This window comes from Vanessa cardui, chromosome 11 (assembly GCF_905220365.1).
Source record: "Vanessa cardui chromosome 11, ilVanCard2.1, whole genome shotgun sequence".
In the NCBI taxonomy this organism is placed as follows: Eukaryota; Metazoa; Arthropoda; class Insecta; order Lepidoptera; family Nymphalidae; genus Vanessa; species Vanessa cardui.
Genome location: NC_061133.1, coordinates 13108268 through 13134273, shown reverse-complemented (window position 1 = coordinate 13134273; position 26006 = coordinate 13108268). Strand labels below are relative to the sequence as shown.

The following is a 26006-nucleotide window of genomic DNA, read 5'->3' as shown; positions in this document are numbered from 1 at the left end:
TGATATTCGCCGCGTATTCAAATGCTTGACGCTTAATTTTTTTGTAATATTATTCACGAAATGGCTTCGGCGAATCTAACGTAATTTGATTAATCAAAATAGCCTACGCATTGCATAGTAAAAACAATGGAATCGTGAAACTTTCATTTCTACTTATTTTTATATCTTAAACGTGTTCTAGAAAATTATATTTGTTAATATTGAACTATTCATAGAAATATCAATCACAACAATGCGGTACTCACGTGTTCGTCTAGAGAGTAGGTTAGCTCTCCATCGTCATACAAAACGAACCACCTCCGCTGCCATCTCTGAAACAAGAAAAATAAAATATAAAACCTCGTTTTGTACGGACCTTCTTTAAAATTATTAAATAATAATACTATTATTGTGTACATATCTTCCAATTAATGTCCATGGTATGGTAGGATCTGATTCGAAGTGTACATTATTTTTAAATATGGAAACAAGAAAAATAAAATATAAAACCTCATTTTGAACGGACCTCATTTGAAATTATAATAGACAAATAATATTATTGTGTACATATCGTCCAAGTAATGTCCATGGTATGGTATGATCTGATTCGAAGTGTCAATTATTTTTAAATATAGAATTCAAAGTAAACAATTCAAACCCGATTTGTATTCCACAAAGCATCCGGACGAGATTTGCTTTTTTAATTTGCAAGTTAAAAACAACAACATTATTAAACATTGTCGGAGTTATTTTCGTCGTGTTCCATTCGTGGGAACAACAAACAACAGTTTAAAATGTTTAATCGTCGATTAGCAAATATCCGCTGGGATTGGAATTCTGTATTTCGCAATGATATACTGTGAAAAAAAATCGCAAGCAAATCGAACATATTACACCAATATAACCTTGAAAATTAGAATTCAACTATTTTATTTCGCTATCATTTATACTAAAGTACTTCCCGTTACATATAATATATGTTATTAGTGTGAAAAATTCCTTTAAACTACTCATGTAATCTAGACTAGTTAGCAAGTGTGGGTATAGCTTTATTCCTTTTAAACTACATATTTAATCTAGACTAGTTAGCAAGTGTGGGCATAGCTTTAAAATTAAATAAGACTTAGTTTTACCAAATCTAGACAGCGAGTCGAGTGAGAAGTGACTGATCATGACCTCATTGACCTTTTGAATCGGCTATGTTAATACATGCTAACAGGCATCTTTGAAACCATTACCAAATACTACTGGTTGTGGGAGTACCACCACCACCGAATCAAAAACAATTCTACTGCTATACATAAATAATTAACATTGTTGTGTGTTAAAAGGATTTCTGGATAGTTATCCAATATGTGTAAATTGTTCGTCAATAAAATGACTGTTTTGTTCCTTTGCTACACTAATAAAAAAAAAGTAAATCCTTGTATCCGAATTCGTTTATAATTACAATAGTAAGGGCTGTTTACATCGACTTATTAGACGATAAATACTGATGAAATAAAATAGTTCGCACAAAACAATATTAGACAAGAATATTTCTTTGTACTGTACTTTTCATAGCGTGATTTTTTCCATAGTCGGGTTATAATTTTAAATTCAAATCTTATTTAAATTTGGAATTTCGATTTGCACGGTACAGATAAAAATGGAACACCCAATCCGAACTAATATTATAGAAAGATCGTGCTCCGTGAATTAGTCGTTTAAAAAATATATCGATCGAGTTCGATGACGGTTTTTTATTTAGCAAATAAAGCGCAGAGCAACCTACTATCAAACGTAACAAAGAGTTCATATATAATTGAATTATCATTGTGAATGTGAAACGGAACGAACTCCGCAACAATTCGAAATAGCTATCTATTATGAAACCAAATAGCAAGTTACCTATAATAGTATTAAAATCGATCGTCGAATGCTATTTATAATTTAGCCGGGTTATAGTTATATCACGCTTACGAAAGAACGCACGTGTCTCATTGTTTTAAGTTACTGTTGCGTATAAAACAATTGTTTAGATTTACCACCCTGTGTAAGTAACGATATGAAAAATGTACTGTATAATTTCAAACGTGGTTTTATTACGAAACAAAACGAAAAGGGCATAAGACATATTAAAGCCAGTATTATTAAAATATTATACCTAGTTCATTTTTTTCTGTAAGATTAAATTTAGATTCCTTATTCATTCCGATAGAATTCGTCACAATTAAAAAAAGTCTTATGCATTGGGCCAACACTTTTTCACCAACATTGTCAAATGTCAAACTATGGTGTGCTATTTAACTATTAACTATGGTATGTATTATTAAAAAAACTCCATTAACCTCGATCCTGAACCCAATACCCCAAGATGCTGCCTTAAATAACTCTTATAACATGTATTGTTTTTATCAGAATTTATTGAATAATGTTTACTTTCTTCTAATAAACAATATAATTGTTTAAGTATTTGAGTGAAATTAATGATTTTTTTAACCAGTTTTCGAGCTATGCGACCTCTTTGCAAAACAGTAATTACTTTAATAGGTTCAAGAACACGGCACTTTCACTGATATTTGCATATAGCTCTCAGTTTAACGTATTCATAGTTTTTGCGTCGAACAATGAGGCGCGAGACAATAGTGTTGCCATATTAATGACTGTTAATAAATTCCAAAAGGATTTTTACTATACTTATGTAATAATGCTATGTTATACATGATGTTAGGTTATTTTGTAAGTACATTGACCTGTATTAAATATATACATACAATATACTTAATTTATACATTACAGGATTAATTAACATCTTAACTACCACATGTTCGACATACAGAGAAGAACCGACTAGAAACTTGTTAATAAAATTCATTTTTATAATTATGTACTTGTCCTGTATTAAATACAATTTATAAAACATTTTTATTTTTTGTGATGACAACACATATATTTAAAAAAACCGACTACCGCTTTAACCATCTCATGACAAAGAACTAACTAATTTTGAACCTCATGAATTGAAACCCAAATGATCCCAAATAAAGGTTCTCGTAACAAGGCTCCAAATAACAAAATATCATCGTCAATAATTGACAATACTTATATGAAAGGAAACCGGCGGATGCGTCTAAACGCGTAACAAGATGACGCCATGTTGGAATTCGACTGCCTAATCACAAGTTAATATCATCAGTAGTTTAAGCACCACGATATCTCTCCAGAATATTCCACGGCTCATGTTTTTGTCGGATTGAGAAATAACGTCGAATCATAATCTAAAGTAATATTGAAGAGTTCTTATTACATATTAAATAAAGGCCAATGATGTTCTAGTAAACAGACATGTCATTAACGCGCAAAAAGTAAAGACTAGAAAACGTCCTAATTGGGACGTTTGCTTTTAGTCATTTTACGTAGTATGCGTAATTAAAACATCTAGTTATCCCTTTTACTTATTGTTTTTATGAAGCTATCCTTTTTACTTTTAACGAAATGTAAAATAAACGGTCCCCGGGGCGGCACATTTTTTCCGTTGTTTAGTATGGGTACAACATATCTGTTTATTAGAATATCATTGATAAATGCTGTATTTATAACCCTCATTCAAATTTGATATTTAATTGTCATCGTGACATGACAAGTTGACAAGTAACTGCTGTCATTTGTTTTAAATTTAACGGCATTTAATAGCTAGGAGTGACGTCACTAATGTCATTTTTGTGTTTTCTGTCCATCCGGTTTACTGATCCTGTTTATTTTGTTTGCGATACTGACGCTGTGAGCTTAAGGTTATCACGTATTTAACACTAATTAATGGAAATGCACTAGACTATATGAATCGTCATAGGATACTTTGACTTGGCAGAGTCGGTACTAAGAATATCATTATTATTACAATGATTTCAAACCATACAGTAACCATCTATAGATATACCTGCTTGCCCGTAGACACTACTCTAGTGTTGCTTAGTGGATATTACACATGCGCCAGAATTGAATTATAAATATGCAGATATAGAGTCGGATTTAAAGGTCTGCAGGCCCCGGGGCCACAAAGAAGTGAGGGCCCTAGACAAACAGAAGCGTGAACACCCTAATAATTATATTATTATGAATTAATTAGTTTTTTTTATTTCAATCGGTAAGCTATGATTTGTTTCGTATTTGCATCGGTAACTTTTAAAATATTAAATAGTAACATTATTATAATTTGCCTATATCTCAGTATTTGTTAACTTGCTGAAAACTGTGGCCCCCTCTCATGTGGAGGCCCCAGGGCGGTTGCCCCGGTTGCCCTCCCCTAAATACGGCCCTGTGCAGATATCCTCACGATGTTCATTAACGCTAAGTATGACATTATAAATACAAATGCATTGGAATAATAATTGCACTTGAGCTTATTGGATTTGATAGTCGAACTTTCATCACTATCCAGTTTGTCAGACATTTAAACTTGACTGAACAAACAGGATACTTTTTATCCGACTTCAAAAAAGGAGGTTCTCAGTTCGATTGTTTGTATGTATGTAGGTATGTTTGTCGGCGATTTTTCTCGCGTTTGGCTAGAGCTATTTGGATGCGGTTTTCAGAAAAGTATTTGTTACATTCCGGAGAAGGTTTTAGTGCTTTAACCGACTAGAAACAAGGATGTTCTTAGTTTGACCCATGATTATTATCATCTACAAATATTATAATATTCTGCTTTTTTAAACTGGCAACATAAATATGAACATGACAGATACTTAACATGGCGGGAAATTAATTTACTATTTAATCAACAATATTATTAGCATTGTCGATATTGTAACCGATGTATAATATAAACTACTGTTTTTTGTAATATTGATTCTACTTATAATTTGCATTCCAGCAGCGGAGCGGGAGAGGTAATCTTAGAGGGCGTATCGCCTTGCCTCCTATTACAGCGACCGACTTTCCCCGCGGGCGACGATTGTTGATGATTGTCACTCGCGCGTGCCGCCGCAGAAACGAATGGAGTCGCGAAAAACATAATATATATATGTGTATTATCTAATATTATATAATTATATATTATAATAAGAGGCGAGATGGCCCAGTGGTTAGAGCGAGTGCATTTTAACGGATGATTGCGAGTTCAAACCCAGGCAAGCATCACTGAATATGTATGTGCTTAATTTGTGTTTACAATTGATCTCGTTCTCGGCGGTGAAGCAATACATCGTGAGGAATGCATAATTTCTATGAAATTTGACACATGCGGTTGCATGTGCCACATGTGTATTCCACCAATCCGCATTGGAATAAGTTCCAAAACTTCTCCTCAAAAGGGAGAGGAGGCTTTAGCCTAGCTGTGGGGAATTTACAGGCTCTTGATGTTGTATATTATACAATTACATTGCAAACGCAATTTCAAAAGTACAAATTCAATTATTCTATTTAAACGAAAAACGAATAATATCTACTGAATTAGTAGTTTCAAGTAAAATATAATTAAACTTAATTACGCTATTAATATGATATCTTAATAAGTTTAACCCAATTCCCATTGCACAATTTATATATAAGATAACGAGATCCATTACAATTGTCAATATTATAATTATAATTCAAACACATTAATTCAAACATCGACGCTCGGTTGTAAATCGCGTTTATTTATGTGTCAGCATTCGCGACACGCTTTCCAATCACACTTGAGCTCCCGCACACCTGTGCCACAGATAACGGGATACGAGGAAGGAACAGATAACACAATGGAAATTATTACACAGATAATAAATTTATACTTATTCTACTGTTAAATAGATAATTTCGATTATAAGTGACAAGAAAAACAATAATTAATAGAATTACAAAAATGTTATAGGAATTTATGACAATTAAATTAGTCTGTACCTAGTTAATTTTACTTTATTTTTATTAAATATTTTATGTAATTTATCTGTCAATTATAGTTCGATCAAATTTGGGCTTTATAATCACATTCCTTTGTTTTTAAAATAAAAAAATATATATTTATTGTTTATGCAAGATATATTTAATATCTCGAATACATAGATTTAATCACTGTAGATAATAATAGTCTATACTTTATCTGTGCTAGTGTAGTAACATCAAAATAATCCATAAAATAGTACTAACAATTTGCTAATTGCCATATAAATACGGAACGTTAGCTAATAGCTTAAACCTTAAACAATACAGTGCGGGCGCTCCGTCTCAACAATTTCAATCACCAGTTAAGCTGATAAAGACAAGTCGGCATTAGCGACGAGATGGCAATCAGCTGACACCTCGTGAACATTAATGTCACACCAATTAACCTATTAAAACGTTAGAGATCTTTTGAACACACTGTATAATGTTACAGAGACATTGTTTGTATTTAAAACTACCTTTTTTTCTTAGTAAGATTTTATCACACAGGTATTTTTTAATGTATCACAGCTCGTAAATGAACAGAATTACTTCATAATAATGTTATAAATGTGGAAGTAACTTTGTCTGTCTGTCCGTCGCTCTTTAACTGCCAAACCAATGAACCGAGTTTGACGAAATTTGCTATGAAGCAAACTTGAACTCGATAAAGGAAGGACATAAGCAACTTTTTTGCCTAATTCATAACAACCAACCGCCTAAAACACGAGCGACAACTAATAAAGCATATACCTATATTCTGATCTGCCGTTGCCCTTGCTTCTAGCATAAGTCCAGGTCAGATTGAAGAAGAATTGTGTTTATATACAATTGGACATAGATAATATCCGAAACATTTAAATCTTCGATAAACTCCAAGACAAAGAAATACAAGTTTAAGTCTTAAGAGAAACTGTTCATGCAGTGCGGCCCATTATGTATTTCATATAGTGTATTTTTAGAATCGTTGGTACAGGTAGTTGGTACGATAAATAATTCCCCAGTTTAAGTTTTTACACCAATCACTTTAAATTACTCAACTAAAAGTGAAATTCTTTATAAAAAGATATTTATTGTAATCACTTAATTGGACTTGGCGTTATTTTTAGAAGGCATCCTTTAAATTATTTTAACGAGCCTCCCCCGCTTACATTGTTGCAAATATAACGACAGAATGTGTAAATAATGTGGCATAATGACATAGCTGCTTTTAACGTACAAAAACAATAATTATTTATTTAAATGAGATGAATTTGTAATGTTTTAATTTTAAGTTAATATTGAATTAGTTCACGCGTTTATACTAATCTATTCTAATAATATAAATGCAAAATTAGCTTTGTCTGTCTGTCTGGTATAGCTCTTTCAATTAAATCACTCATTAAAAACAAAAAAAACAGTAACAGCCTATAAATTTCCAACTGCTGTATAAAGCCCTTCTTTCTCTTTGAGGAAAAGGTTTGAAGCATATTCCATGACGCTGGTCTAACGCGTGGTTTGAAGCAGTTGAAATTTGTCACATGCAGGTTTCCTCACGATGTTTTCCTTTATCGCTAAACTAGAGTTACTTGAGCGCTAAAACGTCTGCAAGTCTCTTGCACAGTTGGAATGAGCGGTGACAGGGGTAGGTCATGAAGACATTATTGCCAAATTAGTATAGATGGTGAATACGACAAAAATGCCACAGATAATTTACAATTAATGCTTATATTAGAATCTTCGTATTGTTTATAACATTGTGAGTGTGAAATACTTGCATAACGTACTGGGTCGTGTCCCATCCGCTCGCTAACTAGCAACTACCTGTCGTGAATCAGTTAATTATAGCCTAGGCTAAGCTAGCCTCTAGCGTGTTACACGCTGCAACGAATATTAGTAATTTGCTCAGTAATAGTTTAAAGTTTGACATCCGACAAAACTACATTATATATGTTGTTTGTAAGTAAACACTTGAGAACAACTGTGTTAATATAATTAGTTAGAAATAAATATGTCTCTTTACTCGATACGTATCAAAACAAAATAACTTGAAATCTTGAAGGTAAACTTCTTATACGAGAATAAGATTTCAGTAGCAATTTCTGGTGCCGTAATTTTGATTTTTTTTATGTCAATTGTTTAGGTGGACTGGTAAATGAGCCAGATGAATTTGGAATATGAAGACCAGCTTGGAAAACACCCATATAAATAAGCAAGTAAAGATTTGTATAAGACACTTAATGATGATTGGATGGATGATTGTAGAATTCCCAAATTTGTTGAACATTTCTTGATAACTACATCGAATCGAAGAAGTCGTTAGAAGATCTAATTGAGACTAAGAATTTCTTTCAACTGTTTCAAAACACTTCTGCTAAAGTGTGTGTGGTATTCTTGCGTCTCGTGCACTAGATCTGTCACAAATGATCCATTTAGCTTACACGATTGTGTTCCGTTGAGCGCTAAGTTATTTCACGCCTGTATTATTGAACGACACGTATCAGCGATTTGGTCCTTAGGATAGTATACGAATCTAGATGACACACTGATTATTGAAATTATAAAATTTAGATATTTGTCTTTATATCAGCCTATTTGTGTTTTCATAATTATGCTCCAGAATATGATCATTTTAATATGGCAAGCTTAAGGTATCTGTTATTTTACGTTAACGTTTCCTGATTCGACATTGACAATAATAACAAAATAACTGAAAATAACCGGAGAAAATTGTGTATTATTTAGTGTCCTACCAAGTATTATCAATCTTAATGACAAGTCAGTGGACTTTCTGTTATTGTGTATATCAAATCTGATCAATAATTCTGATGCTTAGTTGTATAAGTCATCGAATGGAAAGGAAATATATTATGCACTACATTTGTGCACTGGTTGATCAAATCCTTAAATGTCAAATCGAATGTGAAGAATTTAATAAGCGTAGTCTACGTGAGTTTATGGTAGGTTAACAGCGGGGGGTACCGACCTCGTGGACGTAATTGATTTCTATTGTAACTATGTTATCACTGATGATTGTTATATCATCTACATGTGTTGCGATAATTCGATTCCGAATGAATCGATTATTCTTGGTTTGTACGTGAACAAATAATAATCGATCACCTTCAAATTAGGCTTCCAAAAGGATTTCAATTAGAGATAACTTCGATTCCTGTACGAGATTTTTTTTTTCTTTAAACATTTTATCAAGATCACGAAGTATATTTATTAAATTAGTCTTAGTGAAAGGTATAACAGGCCGTGTAGAATTTATTTATTTTCAAAAATTGTGATGGAATTCATGAAAGGTGTGGAGGAAAATATTCTGAAATCAGTATTTGACCTTTCCTTATTCGGTTTTCCAATTAGGTATAGGCACCGTGCGTAGCGATGACTCTGCCATCTCGTGACACATATACAAAACTTTTACCCTCAATTTTAGAAATTCTACTGTCAAACAACGGAATTTCTGAATTGTCGTGTTAATTTTTGATAATTTGAGCTATCGAAATGTATTGTTGTATTGCTGGATGCCGTAATACATCCAAAAACAACTTTAAGGGTGTAAAATTTTACTATTTCCCTACTAATAGTACTCACATGCCATAGCTTAGGGATAAAAGAGTGAAATGGATAAATGCAGTTATAAAGACACGTAAGTATACCTTCAAGTATTTAAATTGTACTATTTGATTTTATTTATATAAAAATCACCAATTTTGTGGGTAACCGTTATGGAAGACAGTTTAATTTTCGTCGATCGTTGAATCTAACCTATAACTGTTGTTTCTTTTAGTAGACATCAAAAAAACTGGTCCCCATCTAAAAATACCACCATCTGCAGCGCCCATTTTATTGGCAACAGAAAATCCGAAAATCCTCTTGATGAAAAATTAATTGGTAAAAAAACCATGTTTTATAATTTTGATCATTGTAAAATCATATGTACAGACTTGACAGCTGCCAGCCTGTCACCAATGTCTCTGGGAAGTTTCTTTTTTTACTCGCACGGTGTCTCTACTCTCAGGATTATAACGCCCTCTATTGTTTCTGCACGGTGCCTATATCTATTTTGATTTGACAGAAGGGTGAGAGTCTTACTTTTTAAAAATTAACAGTACAAAATTCCACATTTATGTATCAACTTTTCTATTATGAATTGTTTTTGTGTTATTTAAAGCCATTTTAAAAAAAAAAATTCTTCGTTTCTAACTATAACTAGGTTATTTTTTTCAATTAATTGATCGCATTGTAACACAAATTGAGCACTTATTTTAAATTGAGAATCTTATATTGCAAATACTTTTTTTATTAAATAAAATATCATCTATTATTAAAACAACAGATAAATAGTCAAATAGAGCTATTTAATATAAAAACACACTTGAAACTGCCATAGATCACGATCGCGAAACGCCTGAATCTTATATGTTTTGTCAACAATATTTATAACAATCACTATAATATCTGTTTATAATATTTCATGAATGACATAAAATGAGCTTTTTATGATATTGATTTTACATCATAGCTCCGAAAATGTATTGGTAATATTATTCCACAAAACGCATGCCACACTCGTGCTTTTTGCGTTAATTTTTTTTTACTTAACGTCATTCACTTTGAAAGAACAAGACAACACGCGAATTAGCCAGACATTTGTTATTGCAAAAAGTTGTAATTATTTAATTTTCGGGTATCTTTACTTTTTTATGGCCTCACAACGTCAAACTTTTGATATAATTTTCTTTTTTGTTTAGCTATTTGAATTAGGGATAAAAAAAAACAATAATTATGATCGGATCAAATAAATATAAATATGTTCAGAAATATGTTCTGTAAGTATTTAGCTTTCACACTTTTTTGTGAAGGTTTTCGTAAAAAGGGACAGAAGTGTGTAACAGGAAGCCGGGGAAGCCCGCGTTATGATTCGACCAATGGGCGCTCGCCGCTCTAGCACCGGCGCGCTCCATTGGTCGAATCAAATAACTATTATTATCTATATTTAACCGTCAAATCGTGCCTAATCATTTTCCGAGAGGATATAATTTATCTATAACTAGCGTAAAATATAACACATCAAACGCGACTGCTGTAAGGATCGTTACAATATTAATAATCACATATTTTGTATATTAGTAATTACTATGATTTCACATTCAGTCTTTAAAATTTAAATTTCTGTAATACCTTATTCTTGAATAAGGCAATGTATAGTACTATAAATATAATTAATCTAATTTTATGGTCGACATATTTCTTTTAACATTCTCAACATTCATGGCAAATAAATAAAGGTATAAATAATTATTAATATTGCTGGTAGTTTGTGAGCGATATTTATTACTAATGTAGTAAATACTAGTGTGATTGCTGTTACGGATTAATCAAGTGAATTTATTTATTATATATGTAAAATATAATTCCTATTATCTTCGACATTTAATTAGTATTTCATCTTAGCAATTTGCTTCCTACTATTTGACCAATATGTACATATTGGTCACTCACCAAAAAATTTAATTTAATTCGATATCTTTGCAAAGACACACTCAAATTTTAGTTAACCAAAAAAACGAAAACTATTGAAAGAAATAAATCTAATCTAAATCGTAAAAGAAAAAATGAAATTGAAATTTAAAAACAAAAGTTGAAAGATGACAAATTTGCATTAAATCGATTAACGAATCGTCCGAATCGATTCGAATCGCTTTTGATTTAGCCTTTTGCCCATATTTGTCGCGAGCGTTACGCGAATTTATGATAAGAAAGCACCATTCACCATTACCGTCGAATTACCTTTTAAAATACCGCTATCATAATGTAGATATTGTCTTTTATTCGTCTTTCGAAAGTACTTAATGCACTATTTAATTAAAATCTCGTTAACTGTATATTTTTATTAAGGCTCGAGTTTATAAGTGGTCTCAGTGAATCGTGCAACTTACAACAATAAAAACAATGTGAAAAATTTCGAAGCAAAGTTTTTATTGAAATTCTTCAAATGAGCAAGAATCTGGGAAACCTTTTAAAACCAGTATATATAACAGGTATATATAGTATAGTATTCATCTTGATAAAGCAACAGTATTAAGTCTAATATAATGTATTGTCACAAGCACTAAATGCGGTCAAATTTTCAGCTCAATCGTTACAAGTATTTGAAACAATTGAGGTCGAGAGTTGGTACAGTGTTTAGAAGCCTTAGCCCAGCGATGGGAAATTTTGATGGGAAATGGCTGTTATTGAGACAATAGACCCACAACTATCAATGCATGAGGTGCACAAATTACTTGATGAAAGGGTTTTCCGATTATCAATCAGATATGCCAAAGAGCAATAATAATAATAACTTTTTATTTCAAGTGACTAAGACTCATTTTTATTGTTAGTGATACATATTACTTACCTCCTATGTTAGTATAATATATTAATTAACAAAAAAAAAAATGCAATTCTTAGTATTGTTTGAAGAATGAGTGAGGCAAGTTGGTGGCCTATTGGCGATGTAAGAAATAGGTAATATTTTTTACAGCACCCATGTCTATGGGCGATGGTGACCACTTACCATACCACTGTTTTTTTTAAGTAGGTATATTACTAAGATTTGTATCTGCTAGGTGTTTCATGTCTCCGTCAGTCTATGGAAAGGGGCACTTACCATCAGCTAGGTAATTTACACGTCAGCCTCCTACAAAAAAGACAATGCTCAAGTATAATCAAAGGCTCAGACGTAACTCACGCAAGCAGAGTGTTTGCCAAAGAACAGACATCTTAGTCTAATTAATCAAGTCACGAATCTCTGCCGTTGACCTCTAGTATACACGTGTCACATTCACTGGAGTTTCTTCGGCTGCAAATATTTCGTATGAAAAAAATAACTACATGTGTTATATAGCATTTAGAAATACTTTACCTACAATTTTAGATATATACATATTAATATATTTTAAAATTTTCGTTATCTGAACGCACTTATTACGCGCTATACGAAGTGCGTTTACTATAACAAGTTTTATAGTAAAGTTTTTATTTTTGGGTATGAAAGTTTAATTGTGATCCCTTATCACACTGTATGATGTAGACTTTCATTATTCTTTTCGTTTGTGTCATGCAGTGTGAAATGTCCCTCATCCGCACGCACCATAGAACGTACGCAGCCGCTTTCATCAGCGCTGTTGTAATCACGCAGTTTTCATTGCGACATTCCCCGTAAACGACACCACATACATCTCAGTTCATCTATATGTACACTAAGTGAATTATGACTGCAAAAATTAGGAATTATATATAGCTATGTATCATGTATTACGGACCAGATGTGAAAATAACTTTAAAATAGGATTGATTTAACATAATAACAAATAACAATCAACAATAACATTAAAATAATTAAATTAACAAAAAAAAAAAAACAATTCAAACGGCATATTTTCTTCGCGCCAAAAAGTAATCCCAAGTCGGTGACAGGCGATCGCGCGCTCTTTTTTTTTTTAATTATCACGCTACAAGGTATTCATATTTTAGGCGAAAAATAAATACTATATCGTTAAAAACATTACAAAATTTTGGGTTATAATGCTAGTAGATTTATTTTTTTCGTAATTTATATTAATAACAATTCTGTTTAAGCATGAAAGCGTGAATGTCAAATTTGGCCACACTATATATAAAAAATGACAAGATCTATCTTTATTAAGTCGATAAAAAAGTAACAATTGCTTAAATTAATTTGTAGCCGTATGTAACGACCGTATACCTATTCCGTGAATATAACAAACGACTGTCTGCGATCAAAATAATTAAATAGAAATAAAAGAAAGAAAACCTTCAAAATTTAACAAGGAAAAACACAGTAATATTTTAAGTGATTGTTAAATATCTTGCAATTCACGATATCAATTACGATTTAATGTACTACGCGAGCCGAATCAACCTTTGATTTAACTAAAACGCGTTATATTATTCGGCGTTGTTCGATATATAATTGGTTGTTTCAAAAATTGGACAATTTGCTAAATTACCCGCAAGTAACTAGTTTCTCAGCAACGCCGGCGTTATTATCTGTCTAACAACACGAATACAAATACGACCTAAAGAGAAAACTAAATTGTTTTACTCATAATTCAATATTGTAACATGTATGTAGATTTAGTGATGAATTGATGTGATATATTTTCGATATGTACTGAAATAACTACACGGAACTGATATACTTGGTGGTAGGGCTTTGTGCAAGCCCGTCTGGGTAGGTACCACCCACTCATCAGTTATTCTACCGCCTAATAACAGTACTCAGTATTGTTGTGTTCCAGTTTGAAGGGAGAGTGAGCCAGTGTAACTACAGGCACAAGGGACATAACATCTTAGTTCCCAAGGTTGGTGGCACATTAACGATGAAAGGAATAGTTAATATTTCTTACAGCGTTATTGTCTATGGGTGATGGTAACCACTTACCATCAGGTGGCCCATATGCTCGTCCACCAACATATAGCATAAAAAATGATAATATAAACATCTATCAATATATAAAGAACTCTATATCAATATTAATATAGAAAAATCTATCAATAAATAACGATGAAATACACGACTAATAAATATGTACATCGCGAAAGTATACTTCATAAAAAACAACATTTTTTGTAAAAAATAATTACAGTGTTAAAACCTCCTTGGGCGTGTTTTATAATAATATAAGTGAGTACATAGTTATTAACCTCTACAATTTCTTTTCTTCTATAACCCAAGCAAAAACAAGTTTACTGATTAGTCAAATTTATTTCAAAAAATCTTTTGCATGTAAACAAATTGTTTTAAATGTCAACTTCTTATAAATAAAATATTACCTATATATTATTTAAAACAAAATATAATATAATTTATTACATATAGTGATACATAAAGTTGCAGAATTTATAGGAAGGATGAAATCTAGGCTAAATCGTTTTGTAGGCCGATCTCACCAGGGAACATGGTACGAGTTACAAGTTTTCGTCATTTCGCTGCGAGAGAAATGACGCAACACAAATGTCAAATCTGAAGTTCAGAGCACGTGTTCGCGATGATTGATGATTGCTCTTTTTTTTTTATTTCGACAAGATATTTATATGCAAACGGTTTTTAATTACACGTCTATCAAATGTTATATCGGTTGACGAGAACAATTGTATATAGCAAATATTTTTATTCCATCTTTAAATATTTTTATTCCATCTTTAAAAAATTTTTAGAACATAATTGTAATTTGTAAAATAGATAATGTAAGAAGGACATTCAAATTAAACTGGCACATATACCCTTAAAATCGAAGCACAGCAATACTAAATACTGCAGTTTGGCGGCAGAATAACTGAAAGCCGAGATGGCCCTAGATGGAAAGAAAGCGGTATGTAATTTCAATGAAATTCTGTAATGTGTGTATTCATCAACCCGCGATGGAGGAGCATGGTGGTATATTCTCCAAACCTTCTCGTCAACACTAGACACTGTGAATTTTACAGGCTGGTACTGTTAGTGGTAGAATGTCTGATGAGTGGCTGGTACCAAAACCAGACGGCCCTGCTGAATACCAACCAATTACAATTAAACACCAAGTACAATTACAATTTACATCCAATTTATTTTTAAGTTAAAAAGAAAAAGATGTACATACATAAACAAAATTCGCTGATTATCTAAAACTAGCTGCATATACATCAATAGAAAAACATTAATTCGATTGAGAGTCAGTAATACACGTACATGTATATGCATGTATGTTCATTCAGAACTAGTGTTCGTGATTGAATTTAAATAGGAACATGTTTCCGTTTCGACTTACAAATCTCCTTGTCAATAATGTTATCTATATTGCAAAATTTGGACGCAAATTGCGAGACAATAATTCAGATTCAATGAAATCAAGCTACATTCAGTTATGGAAGAACGAAAATATTTACTATTAGATATGTGATTTTCTAAGCCAATTTGATTTTTTTCTTAACAAAGTTTTACACTTAAAAGAACATACAAGGATGTTGGCTCATAACAAACTCATTACCAAATAATGGCTCGGGCTAAAAATACTCACGTATCCAGCCACATGCAAAGGTTCGGATATACAAATATTTTTTGGAGGAAAAAAAAATAACAGTTTAAACACAACACCTCCAATTAAGCTTTAGATTTCTCAGAATAATTTCAGCGTTAACAACCGCGTGTCATGCGCAAAAGAAACAAAAACAATATTCAAATTGCCTCTGATGATTGTACCAAGTGCAAGAAGCCCATCATTTCAGTAGCCGAAAAAATAATAAAAGAACATGCAAGTTTATTAGGGACCAAGTGAATTTTTATCCATCGAGTATAAGGAATTCGATTATGGAGATGCCGTAACGAAATGCGAAGACTCCCCATTTGTGCGGTAATACTTTCAAAATGGCGGCCAGTGTCCCGTTCCCGCCGTGCCACCGTGACTGATCGATACTAACTTTACATCTTCTAATTGCGATGTCCATTGACCCTTGGTTAGTACTTTTTGCACAGCGTACAGTGGCCGAGGTGGTCCTGATAAATGACTGGAATTACTTGTAGAATTTCATTGAAATTCGCCGCAGCCTTTGATCGTTTAAGTCTTTAAATTTATGTACACCACATACACAATGGACTTTCTTTTTGAGTAAATAATTTTGGCGTATCGTCTTCCGAGCTGGCGTCGTATAATAACATATCACATATCTCCGAGATCGTGGTCTTGACCCTGAGATCTTTTGATGGCGTAATGAAGGGTTTTATTAAATCAACGTCAGAAGTCCATTAAAAATGGACCCTTACAAAGCAAAGTCCATCAATCAAGCAGACGATACGGATATAAACGAGACATTATAAAAGGGTGGACTGACTACATTTCGAGTTTATTTTTTTGGTAAACATTTATATGATTGTATAGACAAAGTTATATGTGCCGCGTGATCGAGTATTCATGACGGATCATCTGTTAGAGGAAAAGAGGGATCCTCATTAGTAAGTCAATGTAAATGTTATAATTAATCGTCCGTGTTATAAAATTATATGAAGAGATATAACGATACCATAAGGTAAGATATTTATGGTCTGTCAGGAAGAAGTAAGATAAAAAATCGAATGTTTGAATACGTGATTTAATTTATTCGTTTTGAAAACAATCAACGAGCAACTAAAAAAATATCGAAACAAAACGATGACTTAAGTTCATTAAAAACTATAGAAAAAAAATCTTAAAAATGCCACAACTTTCTTTAGATAAAAACAAAGTTTAAAAAGTATGTTTAAACACAGTATCAGAGAACACGACGTTTATTTAAAAAAATGACCCCTGTCCTTCAGGAATGCTATGAGATAACATCGAAGGCGGTCTTGAGTGATGTACTACGCTAATGGGCAGCATAGGCGTAGGAAAAAATTGAGATAACGCAATAACGTTAACGTTACTGGAGGGTAAAGGGCACTTAGAGAATTGTTTGGCGTTTGGCAAAAGAGCCCTTTAAGTGTATTTGAATTAAGAACATTGGAAATTACCTACTTTTTAACACTACTGGGTCAGTAATCGCCTATAGACATTATTAAAGCATGCTAAGCTATTGCGTCGAATGTAGTATGGACGTATGTAGTCATATAGTGCACGTTTGATTTTCATTAAGTTAAGCTAATACAGCAGTTCAGCCCATGACATTTCATGAATAGTTACTTAGCCGTAAGCGGACATTCAAATGATTGATTTTAACGCATGTGTGATAATTATCTCCAGGTTCATAGTGCAAGGATTATTCGTGCGTACGGCGCGTGCGTACGCGTCACGCGTATACTCGTAGCTCCCGATCTTGATCGTGAACGAGATTGCGATTGTTTTGATACTGCGGTCCTGCTACACAACTGACAAATTGCCTTTCAATGCATTCGAGCAATCATTCAAAATTATACACTCAAAACAATCCATACAGTACACGATTTTAAACAATAATTACAAAAGAGGTTTTTTGTCGACCGTTTCTGAGAAGGCTTACGGTGTGATTAGGGTAAAAAAAGTTAGTGGCATTGTACGATATACAAAGAAAAAAGAACAACGGCTCCTCGAGACATGGGAACAGCAATCCACATGAAAACCGCAGGACCAATACGAGTGCACGATAAACAGCCACGCGTACATGAAACTTCCTCCGTTGACCGCAAGGGTTTGAAAAAACTTGAACAATGGCAAGTCTTTCATAATCTTTGCCACATAAATTCGCAATGCGGGCAATACATATAAGAGAAGAAGAAGACAAGAAAATAATAGACGATTTTTAGTATTTACGTTTTTTCAAGGAAAATTATTTTTGGTGTTATTGAGACTAACAGTATGAAGTTCTCATGATAATATTTTCTCAATCGACTAGACACGCTTAAAAATAATAAACAACGCATGAGGAACACGATCCCGGCTAGTAGATCTGACCGCACCGTACGATGCGGTCGCGGAAAAAATATAAAAGATTCCTAACCACACCGTGACGCAAACAGCGCCCTTGATAACGCCTTTGAAATTTGCAGATATTCAAATATCTGTCCATAATACATAACGTCAATTGACATATTTTGATGATATTATTTATTCAAGCAGGCTAATATAATAGAACTTTGGAATCGTCATTTGTATATGACACAGATGTTATCTCAGTGTAATTCGAATGGTACAATTAATTTATAATCCTTCATTTACAATAAACACTAATAAAAAGATATATTTTTTGGCATTTTCGCTTTCACTGGTGTAAAAGAAAAACAATAAACTGTTGATCGATGATGATGATAATGTTTAATTTTGATATGAAGCTAGCTCAAATTTCAAGGTAGGACATAGTTGTTCTATGCTAAATATCTGATGACAAACCCCGAAAACCTAAGCGACGCCGCGACATACAATTGGTGTATCTTAATTTCGTCTAATATAAGTACTTGAAGAATAAGTTTGGTTATTTTACAATGTCTGTTCGTAACTAGATAGTTTAGTTAAGATTATACATGGTTGAACGGCAAGTAGGTGTAGTTTATGGCGAGTGAATAGATATGGCTTCCGTCGGATTTTTCTTGAAGCCGAGACGTTATGCTAATTTTGTAATGGACATTGTTAGGGCGGTCCCTATCTCGTGATCGCAGTTCTTTTTTAATATTATTAATTTATTATCCTATCTGACGCTACCATTGTAATTAAGCAGCTACACGAGTAAGGATAAGATTGTTTTTGTTGTTTTTTGTGCATATATTGACAATGTAATATTTCAAACATTATGTAAGGTTATTTTTTTAAGGCTTTAGTTAAATTTAATTCAGCCTCACACGATCGTATTTAGTACAAAGTAATTTTTGTGTAAAAATAAAATCAAAGTATACTTTTTTAATTAGTCTATCAAGACAAGTCAATCCTCCATTTAAAAAAATCTTGCATCAATTTATCGTGCCAGCGATTTAAATATTTCTCTCCTAATCTAAAACGTTATTAGCAAGCCACCCTTCACATAGGAACATAGTTAAATAAAAAGCAATTAAAACGACATCCATATACCTAGCTTAAAAAAATGCAGTTTAACTGTTCGGAAATCAGAAATGGTGATTGTATAGACTTGACAAACCAATTGAGCGACGCCACGGGCGACGACTGGTGCTTTAAAAATAGATTATTCTACAAACATTTTGTTCTTGTTGGTCTATAATTCATATCGGGTCGATTACCACGCGGAAGGCTCACTAATAACCAGCGGGTCCGTGTCGAATCCACCCGGATTTTATGTACCATTAGTTAGACAGGATTAGAGTGCTGTACACTCGGGTCTCCAGCCGCTACCACCGCGCCGTGGAGACAATTAACTTTGGAATGTTGTAGGCATTAAATTTGATTGGTTATACGACTGCCGCATCTGTAATTACGCGCTCTTTGATTGAAATTTATCTCGTCCCTTGTGAGAATATAGATGACTTTTTTTTTCTCATATACGGTCATCTGATACGTCAATTATCATACAGTTACAGTGTTTTTGATCCTTTAAAACAATTTTAAATAGATATGTAAAATTTTATATAACAGTTGAAGCGTTTTGTATGCAACACAATATATTTTTTTAAATTATAAATGTAAAGTGTACATTTACATTACATAGTTAAACAAGAAGATATGTTATTAGATTCTATACTGGTTATTTTAAAATTGGGATAAGATGAGGTGAAGAATTAAAAAATGTAAAGTAACAGCCTGTAAATTTCCCACTGCCGGGATAAGGCGTCCTCTTCCATTAAGGAGAGGACATTCGGACATTTGGAACATATTCTACTACGCTGTTCCAATGCGGGTTGGTGGAATGCACATGTAGCAGAATTTCGATAAAACTAGACACATGCAGGTTCCCTCACGATGTTTTCCTTCACCGTCGAGCACGAGATGAATTGTAAACACAAATTAAGCACATACGTTTATATAGAGTTGGGCTTGCCTGGGTTTGAACCCGAAATCATCGGTTAAGATGTAGGCGTTCTAACCACTGGGCCATCTCAGCTCCATCGAGATGAAGATATATTTATTCATAAATAAATATACAAACATATCATTAACTACATTAAATACTTAAATACTATACATGATCTGAAAGTAAGACTTCGTTTAAGGTAAAATATTAGTGAAAGAATTAACAAATTTTCTGAGGGCTGCTGAATTGATTAATAAAGAAAAATAATATTCATGAAGCGTTTGTTGTAGAAAGCGTATCGACATTTTGTCGTTTGGATCACGCTAACCGAACAAATTAATTTTCACCGATAAAAGTAATCTGCATCTGGCATAACAATCATTTTTTGCGCAATTATGATCGGAATATAATGATAACACACGGAACTCGTTCACAGGATTGCATTTACTATACAAACGTTCAATTAATAATAGATCCTATTGCTTTGTCATACAGATCAATTTATACAATCACTATTAGTTCACAACGAGTGGACTTTATCACATTGTAATAGAAGTTATTTTCAATTGTATCATCGGTAAGTATTAGGGGCGTTCACCCCGCTCGCAAATAGCTCAGAATCTAACTCACGCAGTGATTGCAGACTTCATCGCTTGTGGTAGCTAACTACCGTATGCAATATAGATGGCGCTGATAAACGCCTCAACTACCCTCACACGCAGAATATCGGCGCGGGCGCAGGATCCGCGGAGATTGCGTCGTCCTCTCGTTACTGGAGATTATGTGTTGACGACGTCTGTTGTATGACTTGTATTTTTCGATATTACCATAACAAAACGAATATCAAGCAATGCATGCAAAAGTACCTACTCAAATAATGTTTATTCGCTATATGTATATGTTGTATATATTAAGCCCAGCAGTGGGAAATTTGCAGGTTGTTGTTGTTTTTACGTGTTGCGACGTGTTAATTGCTTGTCAAAAATAAATCTTATCACGGTACGAACATTTACTACACAAGCAAATGTTACAACATTTAAAATATTCAATTAGGAATAATTAATTGTTATTAAAAACTTGTCTGTATCATGGTTCATTATTTAAATTGATAAGTAATCACGACATCTACGTGTAGCAATAACACCTGTGGTCAGTAAATCGACGGTACCTCGCGTTTTACCACCCGTCTAAACAGTACCATTCGACTGGACCGTGAACCCTGAACACTTGTTCCGAACACAGATGTTTCACAATCATTCGTGAGCGACCTTCGCTCGTTACCATCATACTATCGTATCGGCGCAGACGCAGCCGCGTGGGAATGTACGGAAATTATCTCATCTTCGCCTGTATCGTGTTTATCTGCGATAGAATTATGATACATGTAGTTTCATTTATGGGCTCTTATTATTATTTAATTTAATTAAATTTGATGATTATGATCATGTTCACCTTGCTGATTTCGATCATGAAGCCAAATTTTATTATTACAATATAAACCAATGCATTCTCTTTTTGACGAGACCGACACTTAGGGAGTATGACCAAGGGCTTTTTGTGTTTCAAGGCACGGGATTATAAGTGTAGCTACCTTACATCCTTGGAACCCAGCAACTTGATATCTATAGCCATATAATCTACTACGTTTAGACCCAAATATTTAACTTATAATTTTACGAATAAAATTAGTAGTTACAAATGTGTACATATTTATCATATAAATGTAAAAGAAACGTGGAATACAAATAGCTTGTTTTAATTATGCCTATTCAAGTATGGGTATGGAATTAAAAACAACAATAGCAGCCGCACGCGCAGCCATCTGACATTTGGCGCTCACCTGCGCTTGCGCAATACGGCGTGCATCCCAAACTCCCGCGCATAGCTCACATATAATTAAATTGAATAGTTCGCATCGCATTCATTGTGTACACGCGTAATTTATATAACCTATCAGTAACTAAGAGAAAACGTTACAATATATCTTGCTTTAACTGTTTGATTGACACCAACGCATTAATTTTTGACAATTAAATTAAATCAACAATTAAACTTGCAGATATGTTTTATAGTGGTTATTATAAACACATAACTGATTTATTGTTCTATATGCTCAACTATTATCTATACTAATTTTAATTGCGAAAGTATGTCTGTGTGTTTATTGCGCTGTCACGGCTTAACCAGTGAACTGAATTTTATGAAATTTCGTTCAAAAAAATCTTGATCCTCAAGTATAAGCTGCATTTTATATCAAAAATTTACACACGGCCGAAGCCACGTGAGAAATGTAGTTGAATGTAATCGTTTTGAATACTATTCAAAATATATTAAATATTCTTTAAGTAACGATTAAGTAACGACATTATCTGTATGAGATTGTTGAATGAGATATGAATAAATAGTCACGAGCCTGAATAAGCTATACAATTTCAACGTAAATAAATATTATGATCAAGACTAATCAATCAAAGTCCACTCATCTATCTCACGTTAATCCTATACTTTTGTGACAAATGTGATTCTCATTTCAAAAAGAAAGTTGTCATCGTGTCGGGAATAGTTTATTTTACGGTACTTATCGCTCCGGCTTTAAGGAGTCAGAAAATACATTAGATTTCAAATAGACTTGCCGAGTTCCGTGTGTTAAATTACGTTGGAATTACGGGCCGCCGTGGGAGTGTCCCGGGAAAATGATCAGTAATAGGTTGTATGCTATTTGATATTTTTTATCGGACAAATCCTATTATTATAAATATAATTGGTTCCAATGGCTTTTTTTTCTTTGACTTTGAAATTTTAAATATAGGTAATGTACTTTGGTGATAAATATACCTAATCAATACTTCAATTAAAACATATGCATACACATAATTTATTTTGGTTTTATTGTATTGCGGATTTATTAAGATACTGTAATATATAAACAACTGTAAGAATAATATACCAGAAATACTCCTGCTTATTCAACGAGAACAATTTTCCTAATAACACGGAAATAATGGTCTCCTTAGTCTAATCCTGCATTAGACGAGTCGGCATCTTTGTGCCTTGCTCACGCGCATCCTAATCGTCAAGCGATACGCAATCATGCTGTAATGGATCCGAGGGATCGAACGCTCATCTCCGATGTAAACTGACCAGCTATCTAAACACATTTTTAAAGATTGAAAAACAACTATATACTATACAATGATGTTCTAGTAAACAGATATGTCATTGACGCGCAAAAAGTGAAGACTAGAAAACGTCCTAATTGGGACGTTTGCCTTTAGTCGTTTTCAACATAATTATGCCACTAATACGTTATAATACATCATAATTATGTAGTTAATACGTTTTGCGTAATTAAAACATCTAGTTATCCCTTTTACTTATTATTTTTATCAAGCTAACCTTTTTACTTGTAACGAAATGTAAAATAAACGGTCCCCGGCGCGGCACACTTTTTTCTGTTGTTTATTATGGGTATAACGTATCTGTTTATTAGAATATCATTGATACTATAGATCACTTTTTTAGATTTGCTAAACTGCTAGTTTAATTTGTAAACAATATATTATCATCAAAAATATGTCTTATTTATAAAAGTTTAATTAAACAATGATTACTCGTATCGTTTAACTTGTAAGATCCGCAAGAACATCCATAGAAGAAGCCTTATATTTAGAAGTTCAATGAACCTTAATCTTAACAAAGAGAAATATCATCACTATTCTACTTACCTCCTTTATTTGAGAACACCTTGAAAAAATAACAAGAAATTGGGTTATATTATCAGACAGCATTATTCTGCGATGTATATATAATTATATATGATAATATTTCAAATAAATGCAGAGCTAACAATACGATAATCATAACGTGTGATATATGAGCTGGAGTCGAGCTGTGTCGAGCTGCAAACGCCGGCATGCCATCGTGCGAGCTCGCCTAGTAATCAGCGCGTCCGGTCCGATCTACGCGAGGTTTATGATAGCCTCAAGTACAAAACGGCTGTCGATAAGGATAAACACTTAGCACTTCTGTTGTTTATGCTGTGTTGTAAATAACGAGGAAATTATAATGAGTGGAAACTGAAAAGTTGTAATCAGATGTGATTTAGTTTTACAACGTAAAGTGTTGATGCGTTATCAAATAAACAAGTTGCATATGTTGCGAATACAGAACTGAAAATAGAAATGTGTGGATGTTTTAAATATTTTTGAAATTTTCTATTGGGTTTTTAAGGATTTAAGTAAATGTCACATTTGATGTTGTTGTACACAACTAATTTATCAGAATTTGACGGCTTGCTATCCTTTTCAACCCAGTACATAAGAAAGAGATAGCAACATATTTACACCTCTTACATCAGCAGAGTTTAAATGTGTACACCAGTATCACAAACAGGGTTTTAGCGACTCCATTCGCGCCATTTTTCTTGCAATATACATTGACATTTTTATCAAAGTAATTCTACATTAATTTCACTATGATATATTTAGTGGTTTAATAATTTGATGCAACAGATTTGCATTTATTAATATTTCAATATAATATAGGTAGCAGACTTAGGTAGTTTCTAGAAGACATTTTTTATACTTAAAGCAAAGGTGTTATTAAATCACGAGGAAGAATTATTAGTATACGTAATGCACCTTGACCCCCATAGCGGGTTGAGAGCGTGATCGATGGTGTTCGGCGTGAAATATCTCAATTCATTAGTCAGCCACGGTGCCACGGTGCGACGGTGTCGTGCGGATTGTGCAAATTACTGCTATTGTTTGTAAATGATCGCCTGATTTCGTTATGTTCGGGAATCGAGAATCGGTTTAGACTTTTTGTTTTACGAGGTACATATTACGTGCGATGTATGATCAATTAGAATTACGGATTTTTACTTTTGTTTTTTAACTATTTCGCATTATATGGCCAATTCGTTTTCATTGCGTTATGTTATACATATAATATCTTAATTTGGTTTTAATGTGGATATCATATCTTTATTAGTTGCAATTGAAGCTGTGACATCTACCTACTGACTAAGTAGGTGGTCTTGATACTATCCAGATAGATAACAGTTCATAAAGATTTGTATGTGATTACAAATTTTTGAGCCATGTACTCATCAGGGATTGCAGAGATCCAAACATCAATACTCCGAACCCAGGAAGGGTTCCACTTTGAACGCGTCTATCATTGATTATTATGACCACTATTTAACTTTTTTTGATCATCTACCTTCTTATAATAAATGAAAATACCTATATGTTTGAAAACTTAATCCATAGTTGTCAATTTAAAAAGTATTTAGCCCCGTGGCGAAATAATTTCGTAATTATAGTCCTCAATACTAATTTAAATCCCAAGCAAAGCTTTACTTAAAAATGTAATCTTAATGTATATTTCAACAACATACTAATTGTCCGAATAACTTAACTCTTGTTTTACATACGTGTAACTTTTACTTTTGATATAAATTTAATAAAAGTTAGCGCCGTTTAAGCAGGTTTGAACAGGTGGATTAAATACCAAATTAAATAAGAATCAAAATACACTTTATTCAAGTAGGCTTTTACAAGCACTTTGGAATTAAAGAACTATATTAAGTAAAATTCAACCATAACCTTTTAAGGCAATCAGTTTAGCTAACGATGAGTACGACGTTCAAAATATTAAAAATTCTATTTAGGAATTGTATATGACAATACAAAGTTTTGAATTAG

The 26006-nt window shown here is 33.0% G+C and overlaps 1 protein-coding gene across 3 annotated transcripts in view; it reads right to left on the bottom strand.

Moving 5' to 3' along the window:
• LOC124533598 (protein outspread) overlaps positions 1-26006 on the bottom strand; it is a 243973-nt gene that overhangs the window by 63228 nt on the left and 154739 nt on the right. For all 3 annotated transcript variants that reach the window (XM_047108985.1, XM_047108984.1, XM_047108986.1), the window contains exon 3: positions 246-311. In XM_047108985.1, the coding sequence (XP_046964941.1) occupies positions 246-311 (66 nt within the window). The remainder of the gene's footprint in view (positions 1-245; positions 312-26006) is intronic.